Raw genomic sequence first — 13,800 nt, forward strand, 5'->3', positions numbered from 1 at the left:
TCAAAAAACAATTGGGGTTGGTGCCGCCGGATGCGTAGTCTTCCTCGGGTAATATTAGCCAATAATCATGTAATTTTTAATTTTTAGGAGTTTAATTATGTAATTTTTAATTTTTAGTTTTTTAATTATGTAATTTTTAATTTTTATGATTTTAATTATGTAATTTTTAATTTTTAGGATTTTAATTATGTCTTTTTTTTATTTGTAATTTGTAATATTTATTGTGGTTTTTTAATGAATCTTAGTATTATGGAAATGTTTTTGTGTAATTGAATTTTAAATTAATTGTGCTCGTCCTTGCGGAAGAGCACAGCTGTGAGTGTTGTGCTCTTGACAGAGAGCAGACAGAAAAAGTGGGGTCGGGCCCACAACCGTGCCGCTGGCAAGAGCACGGTTGTGGATGCTCTAATACCATAAGGCAGTCGATAAAAACTTCACAAAATTTCTCGCATATTATCTGTCAGAACTCAAAGCATATACAAAAAAAATCCCATCTCATTAAGTTAATTGCCTCCATAGATACATTAAATCACTGAGTTTCCGGTTTCCATTTATAGCTTGATGCAAGACTCAGTATATTATATTTGTACTATCATCTACCAGAAATTTCGTAAAAACAAAATAATGCAAAAATACATGGAACTAATCAGCCACACAACAGTTACTCCCACAATGATGTAAAACAATGGTGATAGCTACTCGTTTTCTCAATCTTTCTAATGGGCAACATGCCAATGGCTAAGGTAAGAAATCGCATTTGCCAACGGTATCTTAATTCCATTGCTTTCATCACACAAAATTTCCATCGATGCAGCATATCGGACTCGTTACTAGCAAAGTTCTCATGCCATGGCCTGAATCCTGATAGCATAAATCAATATCACTTTCATGCCAAGTACTAGAAAATCATTTATCACGTAAATATATCATATATGCATGGATTGGCGTTACGATTTCTTAATACATCTTGCATAGTGCATTTAGAAGATGCTCGATTTATTTGAACTTTTTATCAAACTGAAAGCATAATGCAGTACCCAAGTGATACGAAAAAAAAATGTACCATGGCGATGAACCAGTTTATTTGGATCCTTGAGCTCGCTGTGTATCATAAGGCCCCCAAGCACCAGCTCCAGGGCCATAAGGAGGATAGCCTTCTCCACCAGCAGGTGCCTGAAGCAGGATCGGGGATGTATTGCTAGATTCAGATCGAACATGCATAATAAATTGATGATACAAAGCTAACAGCTCTAAAGTGTTTTTTTCCCTGAAGGTCTCTTTTTTTATGGAGAGAATTTGCCAAAATGCAAGAATTTATGACTTACTGGGTGCATTGAGTTTGTAGGCATCATGCCATATCCAGCAGGATACGGATTTCCAGGATACCCGGATTCGGGATTCACATAATTTGCATTATAACCAACACCTGCATCGAGACTCCAAGAATAAGGCTTACACTGCATAATCATTATATGAACTGGATGGAGATATGCAGATAATCATATGATGGGGTTGAAGCTGCGACAAATGACTAGATTCATATCCATTGTCGCAGCAGCTTCAGGCCCATGGTCATATGCCAAACATCAGAAGGTACACACTCTTTTCCATTAAAACATTCTTCAACAAGAGTTTTTAACTAGGGTATTTTTTTTTATCCCAATGGGGTTTTTCTTTTTATTGTGTAATTTTCATTTTTTATGGTACAAAATTCCGTAATTTTGATTATTTCTCAAAAAGAAAACGAAGAAAATAGGACAATATAATTAACAGGACCAAACATACAATACCTGAAATTCCAACTGGTGCTGCAGCAGGGGCTCTTTTTTCTGTATTAGCCAATTCAGCTCGAAGCTTTTCCAACTCACGGGCCATAGTGACTAATTTACTCTCCATCACCTTCCCATGTTCAAAGCTTTCAGCAAAGCTCTTCTTCTCATGCTCAATAGCAGCCCTGTGGAAAAAACAACAATGTCTCTATCACGCACATGCACAGGATATAAATAAAGCAAATACAATCACGACATTACAATTCACACGGCGCACCTCACTCGCTCCATCTCATGTCTTAGACCTTCAATTTCTGCCTTAACTGCCGGAACCTGATGCAAATCCGAGGTAACTCTACCTAAATCTTGGGTCATAACCTGCACCTGCGCAGCAAGTTCTTGCCTACCAACGGTTAACTCCTTAACATCCATGTGCACCTGCACGAGCTCAGACCTCATCGCATTAACAGCATTAAGGTCATTCTCCATTTTAGCCGACTTCTCATACAGTTCCCTCATTTGTAAATCCTTCTCAGTGTGCAGAGTTTGCGCATACTTGTCCGCCCTCTGAAGTTCATACTGCGTAACCTCTAATTCCTGCTTAAGCGCGACATGTGTTGCAGCCAATCTCTGGTTATCAATTAGCAGCACCTGGATGTCGTCATGTTGAACTGCCAACCGATCCTCTATGATCGCGGGATGAGGAGGGAGCTGTCGAGGTCCGGACAAGCTATAATGGGCTTCTCTGACTTCTTCGTGTAATGCAGGATGCGGAGGTCCCAGAATGCCTCGGGGAAAATGTGGTTCGAGGATTGGGGCATGATGGGGCAGCCCACCGTGTGGAACCCCTTTAGAAGGAATCGGAGGCCCGCGATTTCTAGCCGACATTTTTTGATGCTTGGCTTACTAATTTTCTACAGAAACAGAGCAATGGCTGGAGCTAACGAATAAATGAAAATGCAGGCTGCAGGAAAAAGAAAAAGTCATTATTCATAGCAAAACATGAAGGATTGAAATTTATTGAAATGCCAGTAATCTATCATCTATCATTATACTAAAAAATTAGTACAAAATTGGGAAACATGCACATAATAGGTCAAATTAAAGGGCAAAACTTGTTAGACATAACATTGTCCCATAGAATGCAGAAAAATTGACTTCCTATAGAAATTTTGAACCTCTATAAATACCATATTGCCATTGTTTCGATTTTGAGCATGAAACATATCGATTTTGAGATGTTTTTAATTCTAACTGTCAAAACTAAAGCAAATATAAAAAAAAAAAAAAATACATATATTGAACAAGCCTCTACACAAATCAAAACTGAAATCAAGAAACCCTTCAACTTTTATCCATGAACTAAATGATTGATTTTTCGTCAACATAATTCCACCAAGTATCTAATAATAAATGAAGAGAAGAGCTATGGAAAGAGGTAGATTCCAATTATTCATTGACCCACACATTAACATAGGATTTGGAATCCATTCATACCTATAATTCAAGAGAAGACAGTGGGAGTTGTGGCAGTCGGAGAAGATCGCAAATTATCTCGGTTATTTATTCCCGTTATTTTCCTTTACTGTTAATTGGACTAGAAATAATAGTTGGGCTCTACAATTTCTTTCATAATAAGCCCAACGCCTCTTGGATAAACTATGTATACTTTCCTCCGTAAAAATAAATTAATTTTATTATTTTGAATTATCCACTAAAATTAGATCAATTTTAAATATAAAAAAAGTTTTAAATCATACTAATTCTACATATTATATTATTTTAAATATGAACTCTACAGTCCATTAATACTACTTCAATCAAATATTTCTTCCATCTCTCTTATTTTAGTAATTGCACGTTAAAAATCTATATCATTTATAACTTACCGAGGTAATATAAATCGGAAATTTATTGACCTAACAAAGTAAAAATGACTAACACAGAGGAACACGAGCCCGATAGCATTACCATTCACGCTGTCTACACAACATGTTCATTGCATCAAACTGTAAAATTGAGGGCCCATGGGCCCCAAACCTACATAACTTCACCCCCACTTTGCCCCTGTTTTCCTCAATTGTTAAAGAATGATTAGCATGTAGTAATTTTTAAACTAATAAATATTTATAAATATATCTAATTAATAAACATATGCATCGGGGAGTATTAGCTAGGGTGACACCATGTTTAGAGTGACACCATAACACTAATCATAGCTCTTAGATCTATAAGATGGGCGCCTATGATGAATTAATAAAATAGAGTTCGGATTGCAATGTTGGATATTGCAGACGTGAGTATTTTAGTCAGTTCCTACCCCGATAATAAAGTAACATGTAAACTGTAAATACTAATTGGTAATACTGCAATATTCATAGAGTAACACTGCAATCTGGTAAGCTAATACGAATGATGCAGGCGCGTAACACTACAATATTCATAGAGTAACACTGCAATATGGTAACAGACTAAAAATAGAGAATGTCGATTTTTCCCTTCAGCATTTTTTATGTTCCAATTTAATTAAAATGAACTGCCATATGATAGCTTGAGAATTACACGACCTTCAGATCTAACGGCCTAAAATGGTGGTATGATGTTATAATTAAAGGTGTTGTCATATTAATGCACTCTTATGACAATGTATCTATTTAAATGCATTATACTATCATTTGAAAAAATTTACTACTATTATTTAATTTTTTTAATAAATTATATTATCACCAGTTCATTCCCTATAAAAATAGCGATTCCTTCCATTTATCGAAAGATTGAACATTTCATTCCATTCTCCTTATTCATATTTTAAATTTTAACAAAACTACAATAATACATAATCTAATACTCTTGTACTATATTATACTCCCTCTATCCCATTCTACTCGCACTTTCCATTTTAACATTGTAAATTTAAATATGAGTAAGTAGTATAATTAAATTAAAATTTTAAATCTAATAAAGCAACACTTGATTAGGGAACACTTAATTAAATACCATAGTGTTTACTTAAAATAGAAACAGTGTAAATAGTTTGGGACATTCCAAAAATGAAATATGCAAGTAGCATGAGACTGATATTATATACAATTAAATTCAATATCATTTCAATTCTATATTTTTAAATTTCAAATCAAAGTAAAATTTTGAAATTTCAAATAATTGAAAAGAATACATATTCCGAACACCACACACAACACACACGCATAAAACACACGCAATACACACAAAATAGACCCAAACACTTTCATACACATAACATACACTGTCACAGTCCGCATTTTCTAAGGATAAAAAACACGGATGATCGCTACTAGGGAAGGAATTAAGAAGCGGGGAAGAATGGGGGAGAAGAATGAGGACATGGGAATACTCGACATCCAAAAATGAAAGAACACTTATCAATATACTCCTCACGTCCCACAAAAATATGCATTCTTTCCTTTTTAGTCTGTCCCACAAAACTATGCACATTCTAATTTTGGAAATTATTTTCTCTCTAATGATGTGGTACTCATTCTTCACTAACAATACTTTAATTAGTTTTTCTTTCCACCTCTCTCTTACTTTGTCAATTGTACATTAAAACTCGTGCCCATACGAGCTCGCCATCAAAAAAAGATAAAAAGGAAAGAAAGAGAAGAGTTGATGAATCCATAACAACATGTATCAAAGAAGTTGGATCAGCTATTGTTATTGAAACTGCCAAGTCTAGTGAACTTTTTAGTAAAAGCTATTGGTGTTGATGCTGAAATTTTTGAAAAGAGAGAGAAGATTAATTCAGAAGATTCTAAATCTCACTGTTGTTTAAGTTATTAAGGTCGTGTGTTTCTGAGTGGATCGATGTACCTTTTAGCATGGAGAAAGAAAACAAAGAGAATCTCGTTAAAGCTATATAGTAAATGGTGAATTTGAATAGTTTTTAATGCTTTGTTAGTGATTTGTCTATGCTTGCTGTTGGAATCGTGTTTGGTCGATGGACTTTGACCAATAATAAAACGAGACATTTAATTTTGTAAAATTAAATGCAATAGCGATGATCTACTTTCGGAGTAGATGATCGTGGTATATTCATTTTCTCTAAACCGATTCCCGGTGAGTGAGAAATTATGAATTAAAGTTTGTCACACTTGTGAGCTATAAAGGAGCTATGAGATAAAACCAATGGATTAATTAAAAGAGCCAGTTATCCCATATTGGTGGAGAGAACCTTATTAAACATGTGTTCAATAAGATGAATTATTACGTGTAATAATTATAGTGGACTAAGATGGGCAGTAGAGCCCATGCGTGCACGCTGCCCCGTCGCGAGCCGCGAGCCGTGCTCAGTGCACCGTGACCCGTGCCCTGTCTGCCGGGTGCCATGTGTCAAAAGGTTCACGATGGACCCGACGCATAGCGGGTGCCCAAAGGTCCACGACGGACCCCGACGTACAGCGGGTCCCAAACGGTCCACGATGGACCCCGACGCATAGCGGGTGACAAAAGGTCCCTGATGGACCCCGACGCATCATGTGCCAAAAGGTTCACGATGAACCCCGTCGAGTAACGTGTCCAAATGCATCAGTCTCTCTAGCTCCCGTAACGGGTTGTAACCCCCGACGGTTACAGTCAACCCATAATTGCATGCTTAATGCCTGCATTGATTCCACCTCCATATGCATTGGACTTGGCCTATAAATAGGCTTGCATCATTTGCATTCTATACATTAGACACAACACAAGCATATTGTTGCATAGCTCTCCCTCTCTCTTTGCATAGTCTTCCGTCGAAGCTCTGCCCTCGCCATCATCTAGTTCGCCGGAGCTTGTTCTGTTTGCGGTGCTGCAACGAACAAGACGAAGCCGTTTTATCTTTGGGGACGACACGCCAATCCGAGAGCACTACCGGAGCGTATCTCGTCTTGCGGAAAGAGGACTCCTCGACTCGGCTTACATCTTTACGGTTTATTGTTTCGAATTATGTTTTGTAATTTCAATTTAATTTATTTCCGTTTAATTTCTCCATTCTTCATTGGGTTGTATTACGCCCGGCTAGTGTTTATCTCTTGTATTCTAGAAAACTAACAATCGCAAGACGAGATATACTTGCCGTTGAAGAAGGAGATTGGATTTTAAATTAAATCTAAAACTTTCGAAACTAATACCTTAGCGTGGAGATGGATCCCGTCGCTGCGTTCCCCTCCATGCCCACTGTTCCTCCGCTGGGTCCCCGCTGTGACAGCGACTCCCGTCGGGTCCCCGCCATGACCAAGACTCCCGTCGAGTCCACATCATTACCCTTGATTACCCAAGCGCCTTGAGCGCTTACTAACCCATTTGGGTCGACTGGTGCGTCCACCTTGAGTGGCACCGATGGTTCCACCTATGTGGTTCCGAGGATCCTTGATTGGATCGGGTGTTGGGCCTTCGGGGTCAACACGGTGTTGGAGCCTCCGGGGCCAACACGTAAATGACGGTTCCACTGTTAGTGGTACCATGAGATCCTCCAACGGATCAAGTGTTGAGGCCTTCGGGGTCAACACGTGTGTTGGGGCCTTAGGGGCCAACACGAGAACTAGTGGTTCCACGTTAAGTGGCTCCATAGAATCCTTTAATGGATTGAGTGTTGGGACCGTCGGTCCAACACGAGAGTTGATGCCTTTGGGATCAACACGACTGACTCCAATGTGGGGGAGAGACCTCGTGAATGGTCAATGATAGGGAAGTCCTATGGGACGTCTCCCGTCGTCCCCACGGATGGGGTCGTTGGGCGTGTCCCATTGGTCTCAAGGGACGTCTCCCGTTCGTCGGGAGACATGGGTGACATTTTACTCCCGTTCGTGCCTTAGAAAATATTGGAAGATATTTGGCACACGTTGGTCCCAAGGGACGTCTCCCGTTCTTCGGGAGACATGAGGGACATTCAACTCCCGTCCGTGGCATGGGAAACGTCGAGAGACATTTCTCACCCGTCCATCGCCGGGAGACATGGGGAGACATTTTGCTCCCGTTAGTGCCTTAGAATGTGTCAGGAGACATTTGGCACACGCTAGTCCCTGAGAAAATGTCGGGAGACGTATGACACACATTAGTGTCGTGGGAAATGTCGGGAGCAAATTTTGCACCCGTCGATCTCCCGTTCGTCGGGAGACATGGGCTCCCGTCGGTTCTCTGGTATATGTCAGGAGAAAATTTTTCACCCGTTGGTCTCCCGTTCGTCGGGAGAAACGGTCTCCCGTCGGTGCCTTAGGAAATGTCGGGAGAAAACTTTGCACCCGTCGGTCTCCCGTTCGTCGGGAGATATTGGGAGACATTTGGCTCCCGTACGTCCCTTAGCAAATATCGGAAGACGTTTTGCACCCGTCTGTTCTTAGGAAATGCCGGGAGACATTTGGCACCCGTCCAAATGTCGGGAGAAAGATGACTCCAAGAATGAAGCTACCAACCAAGAAGTTTGGTGGAGCTAACTTCATCAAACATGACGACGGCGACATAGCCGCCGTGGTAGTCGAGGAAGTCAACCACGTCGAAAAAAAAAAGGTGGTTGGTATATCGACACGGGTGTCACTGCCCACGTGTGTGCCGGTAGAAGTAAGTTCTATACTTACAAGACTGTTGAGGAGAGGAAGCTCAACATGGGGTACCAAGCCTCGTCGGAAGATGTCGGCGTTAGAGATATGGTCCTCAAGATGACGTCCGAAATGACAATCACTCCGAAGGAAGTGCTACATGTTCGGACATACGCAAGAACATAGTTTCTGGATCAATACTTGTAAATATGGGTTTTAAACTTGTATTTGAGTCCGATAAGTTCTTTGTGTATAAGTTTGGAAAACCCATCGGAAAAGGTTATGTAACCGAGGGTCTTTTAAACAAAGTGCATCGGCTATTCGCCGTGTTGAAAAGCCATTGGCTAATAATGAAAATGCTACTACTTCCTTTTATTTGACTTGGTGTTCAAACTTGTAGCATATAGATTAGGACATGTGAGTCCTAATGCTAAAAAAAAAACGGTTAGTAAACTTGGATTTACTAAAGACAAATGAAGTCAATACCTAAAACAAATGTGAGATTTGTCTTGAGGCGAAAATGACTGTGTTACCGTTTCATTATGTTGAATGGAACATGAAACCCCTTGAAAATTCACATTGATGTATGTGATTTAAAATTTGTGCAAATTAGAAATGATATAAAGTATTTTATCATGTTCATAGATGATTGCACAAGATGTTGCTATCTTTATCTTTTAAGAAGTAAAGATGAAGCAATTGAAGCGTTCAAAAATTATAAGAACGAAGTTGAGAATCAACTTGGTTGTAAAATCAAAACGATTCGAAGCGATAGAGGAGGCGAATATGTAGCCCCGTTTGAGGAATTATGCAACGCAAGTGGTATAATCCATCAAACGACTGCACCATATTCACCACAATCTAATGATATTGCAGAACGCAAAAATCGAACTCTAAAAGAGATGATGAATGCACTGCTTCTGACTTCAGGATTACCACATAACATGTGGGGGGAAGCTGTTTTGACAGCCAACTATATCTTGAATAAAATCCCTCTCAAAGGAAAAGATGTTACTCCTTATGAGTTGTGGAAGGGAAGGAAGTCATCCTACAAATACCTCAAAGTGTGAGGGTGTTTGGCAAAGGTGATGGTTCCTCCGCCCAAAGAAGTTACAATCGGACCTAAAACGGTTGATTGCATCTTCATTGGATATGCACTTAACAGTAGTGCATATCGATTTGTTGTTCACAAGTCTGAAATATCGACTATAACAGTAGGGACAACAATTGAGTCAAGGAATGCCGTATTTCTCGAAAATACATTTCCTTGCAAAGACAAAGAAAAAGTCGTAACCAATTCTGAGACAAGAATTGAGGAAGAAGCCACTAGTTCTAAACCAGTGGAGATTGAAACCACTAGTTCTAAATCAGCGGATGAGGAACCTGAATCGCGCAAGCGTGCAAGGCCCGATCCAAAAGATACAGTACTAAGACGTGGTAATAGAGTCAGAACCAAAAACATTTGGTCCTGACTACATTGCTTTCATGTTGGATGAAGAACCAACATCGATAAAAGTAGCCTTTGCTGGCCCAGACGGGCTGCATTGGAGAGAAGCTGTTCAAAGCGAAATTGATTCAATTTTGCTAAACCACACTTGGGTGTTGGTAGATCTACCTGAAGGTGCGAAACCTCTAGGTTGCAAATGGGTACTTAAAAGGAAATTTAAGGCCGATGGAACAGTGGATAAGTATAAAGCCCGATTAGTAGTAAAGGGTTTTAAACAAAAGGAAGGACATGACTTCTTCGATACCTATTCACCTGTAACAAGGATTACATCTATCCGAGTGCTTCTCGCTATTGCTGCATTGCACAATCTTGAGATTCATCAAATGGATGTAAAGACCGCGTTTCTAAATGGTGAACTAGAAGATGAAATATATATGGAACAACCCGAAGGGTTTGTAGTACCTGGACAAGAGAAAAAGGTATGCAAGCTCGTAAAGTCCTTATATGGATTAAAACAAGCGCCATTGCAATGGCACTTGAAGTTTGATAATGTGATGTTATCAAATGGGTTTAAAATCAACGAGTGCGACAAATGTGTCTACATCAAGAGCACTAATAACGGCCATGTTATAGTGTGTCTATACGTTGACGATATGTTAATCTTGGGTAGCAACACTCAAGTAATTAACGATACAAAGGCCATGTTAAAGAGAAACGTTGACATGAAAGACATGGGTCTAGCCGATGTAATTCTTGGAATGAAGATTCTAAGAACTTCTGATGGAATCATCTTAACACAATCACATTATGTTGAGAAGATATTGAATAAATTCAAAGCCTATGATGGCGCGCCGGTTAAGACTCCAATTGAACTCGACGTTCACTTGAGCAAAAATAAAGGCGAGCCCATTGCACAAGAAGAGTATGCACGGGTCATCGGGTGCATTATGTACTTGACTAATTACACTCGACCTGACATTGCTTGTGCCGTGAACAAGTTGAGTCGTTACACGAGCAATCCAAGCAAGAGCATTGGAGAGCTCTTGTGAGGGTTTTGAGATATTTAAAACATACTCAAAATCTTGGGCTACACTTCTCGAGATACCCCCCGGTACTTGAAGGGTACTGTGATGCCAATTGGATATCCGATAATAGAGACTCACTTTCAACAAGTGGATACGTCTTTACTATTGGGGGTGGTGCTGTATCGTGGAAATCCACAAAACAGACATGTATAGCCCGATCAACAATGGAATCGGAGTTCATTGCCTTAGATGTGAGGAAGCCGAGTGGCTTAAGAACTTCCTTGAAGATATTCCATGTTGGTCTAAGCCAGTGCCACCAGTGTTGATCCACTGCGATAGCCAAGCAGCTATTGGAAGGGCAAACAATGGCTTCTATAATGGTAAGTCTCGACATATACGTCGACGACATAACACCGTGAGACATTTGATCACAACAGGGGTGATTACAATTGACTATGTGAAGTCAATAGATAATCTAGCGGATCCGCTAACCAAAGGGTTAAACCGTGATCAAATGAATAAGTTGCTAGAGGGAATGGGTTTGAAATCCACAAACTAAAGAATTATCATAGTGGTAACCCAACCATGATGACTGGAGATCCCAAGAACTTGGTTCAAAGGGACAACTAAGCTATGAGAGTTCATGAGAAACACTCAACTATATCTATTCCCTAGAGAGCAATAGAGTGTTGGAGAACTTGCCTAGTGGTAAAGGCTAAGTCTATGACTTTTAATGATTCTTAATGATCTCAAAGAGATGGAGTTCTCAAAGAGACCAAGTATGGCAAGGTACTTGACTAAGAATCACCTATGTAAGTGCAAAGTGTGGTCGCTTCATAAAACACACTTATGAATCCAAAGTGGTGTCCAAGACCGCAATGGACACAAAACGTGAGAACGGATGAGGTTGAGGTGTTTAAGTGTTGACACCATTGTCTCGGTGCACGCCGTGGGGGAATAGTTCAAAGCATCGCGCTACTAAGCAGCCTGTGTATCCGATGGTGTTGACTATGGATGGTTCAAAGCCAAAAACTACCAATCCTTATGCTTACATACCTCTTGAGGGTTGAGCTTGTGTCTGCATACATATGCATTTGACAATTTCCACTCATGTGGGGGATTGTTGGAATCGTGTTTGGTCGATGGACTTTGACCAATAATAAATGTGACGAGACATTTAATTTTGTAAAATTAAATGCAATAGCGACGATCTACTTTCGGAGTAGATGATCGTGGTATATTCATTTTCTCTAAACCGATTCCCGGTGAGTGAGAAATTATGAATTAAAGTTTGTCACACTTGTGAGCTATAAAGGAGCTATGAGATAAAACCAATGGATTAATTAAAAGAGCCAGTTATCCCATATTGGTGGAGAGAACCTTATTAAACATGTGTTCAATAAGATGAATTATTACGTGTAATAATTATAGTGGACTAAAATGGGCAGTAGAGCCCATGCGTGCACGCTGCCCAGTCGCGAGCCGCGAGCCGTGCTCAGTGCACCGTGACCCGTGCCCCGTCTGCCGGGTGCCATGTGTCAAAAGGTTCACGATGGACCCGACGCATAGCGGGTGCCCAAAGGTCCACGACGGACCACGACGTACAGCGGGTCCCAAACGGTCCACGATGGACCCCGACGCATAGCGGGTGACAAAAGGTCCCCGATGGACCCCGACGCATCATGTGCCAAAAGGTTCACGATGAACCCCGTCGAGTAACGTGTCCAAATGCATCAGTCTCTCCAGCTCCCGTAACGGGTTGTAACCCCCGACGGTTACAGTCAACCCATAATTGCATGCTTAATGCCTGCATTGATTCCACCTCCATATGCATTGGACTTGGCCTATAAATAGGCTTGCATCATTTGCATTCTATACATTAGACACAACACAAGCATATTGTTGCATAGCTCTCCCTCTCTCTTTGCATAGTCTTCCGTCGAAGCTCTGCCCTCGCCATCATCCCGTTCGCCGGAGCTTGTTCTGTTTGTGGTGCTGCAACGAACAAGACGAAGCCGTTTTATCTTTGGGGACGACACGCCAATCCGAGAGCACTACCGGGGCGTATCTCGTCTTGCGGAAAGAGGACTCCTCGACTCGGCTTACATCTTTATGGTTTATTGTTTCGAATTATGTTTTGTAATTTCAATTCAATTTATTTCCGTTTAATTTCTCCATTTTTCATTGGGTTGTATTACGCCCGGCTAGTGTTTATCTCTTGTATTCTAGAAAACCAACACTTGCTTATTTAGTTCTGTTTTTCTCTACACAATTCCAGTTATAGTGAATCTACCCATAATCCACTGTTTAATGAATGCTACAAAATGCCATTCTGTGAAAATTTCGAAAATTCTTATCTCCCTTTCTCCATGATATTTTCACTTTCCTTGATTTAAGGTTTGATAATATATAAATCACATGATATTCAAAATTTGAAAGTCATTCAAGGTTGAATCCAACTGATGGAGTAACGGGATTTGCAAGCCATCGACTACAAAAAGAAAATAAACATAAATGTATTTACTAATCTATATGATTATTTTATCTGATAGTGATATGCTGTTTGTCTAAATACATCCTTGAGCAGATAATTTTTGTGATAAAAGTACTAAATTTTCAAAAAATCATCATACGAGAGCCTCGGGAGTAGAGGATATTCAAGCCATCCCCAACAATTGATATCAGAGCTTGATCACATTTCATTTTTTGTTGTCCATGTAAATTCTCTATAATTGGACGAGAGAAGAAACGAACAACACAATAGGGGTTCGAGACGGGTTATAATTTTTCATTGACGATAAATAAGGCTGAAGTAATATTTTGTAATTAACAAACAAAACTGGACAAACGAAGTGGGAAATTACAAAATACAATCTAAACATAATAATAAGAAGTTGCTCCGATGATCGTAGAGCCATGCCGGAGTTGATGCTCGGCCACTGTTGTTGCTACTATTCTCTAATGTTGGTCTCAAACATACTCCCTCCGTCCCATAAAAGCATAGACAT

The 13,800-nt window shown here is 40.0% G+C and overlaps 1 protein-coding gene across 2 annotated transcripts; it reads right to left on the reverse strand.

Moving 5' to 3' along the window:
* Positions 1–477: 477 nt before the first annotated feature.
* On the reverse strand, positions 478–3,384 carry LOC121785469 (protein FLX-like 1). 2 transcript variants are annotated; one of them, XM_042183915.1, is made up of 6 exons: positions 3,267–3,384; positions 2,047–2,733; positions 1,791–1,954; positions 1,326–1,426; positions 1,064–1,173; positions 478–854 (listed from the first exon to the last, which is right to left on the reverse strand). In XM_042183915.1, the coding sequence occupies exons 2-5, from the start codon at positions 2,655–2,657 to the stop codon at positions 1,081–1,083; spliced, it is 969 nt and encodes a 322-aa protein (XP_042039849.1). In that variant the 5' UTR covers positions 2,658–2,733; positions 3,267–3,384; the 3' UTR covers positions 478–854; positions 1,064–1,080. The 2 variants fall into 2 exon arrangements, with proteins under 2 accessions (XP_042039849.1, XP_042039848.1); XM_042183914.1 differs by having other exon boundaries at positions 478–861.
* Between the last annotated feature and the right edge of the window lie 10,416 nt (positions 3,385–13,800).

This window comes from Salvia splendens, chromosome 21, assembly GCF_004379255.2.
Source record: "Salvia splendens isolate huo1 chromosome 21, SspV2, whole genome shotgun sequence".
In the NCBI taxonomy this organism is placed as follows: domain Eukaryota; kingdom Viridiplantae; phylum Streptophyta; class Magnoliopsida; order Lamiales; family Lamiaceae; genus Salvia; species Salvia splendens.

Excerpts from the sequence above, each read along its gene's own strand:
- LOC121785469 (XM_042183915.1), bottom strand. The coding sequence starts at position 2,657 with ATGTCGGCTAGAAATCGCGGGCCTCCGATTCCTTCTAAAGGGGTTCCA. Across the intron at positions 1,955-2,046 it reads CATGAGATGGAGCGAGTGAG|GGCTGCTATTGAGCATGAGA; the intron begins GTGCGCCGTGTG and ends TTTTTTCCACAG. Across the intron at positions 1,174-1,325 it reads CTACAAACTCAATGCACCCA|GCACCTGCTGGTGGAGAAGG; the intron begins GTAAGTCATAAA and ends ATCCTGCTTCAG.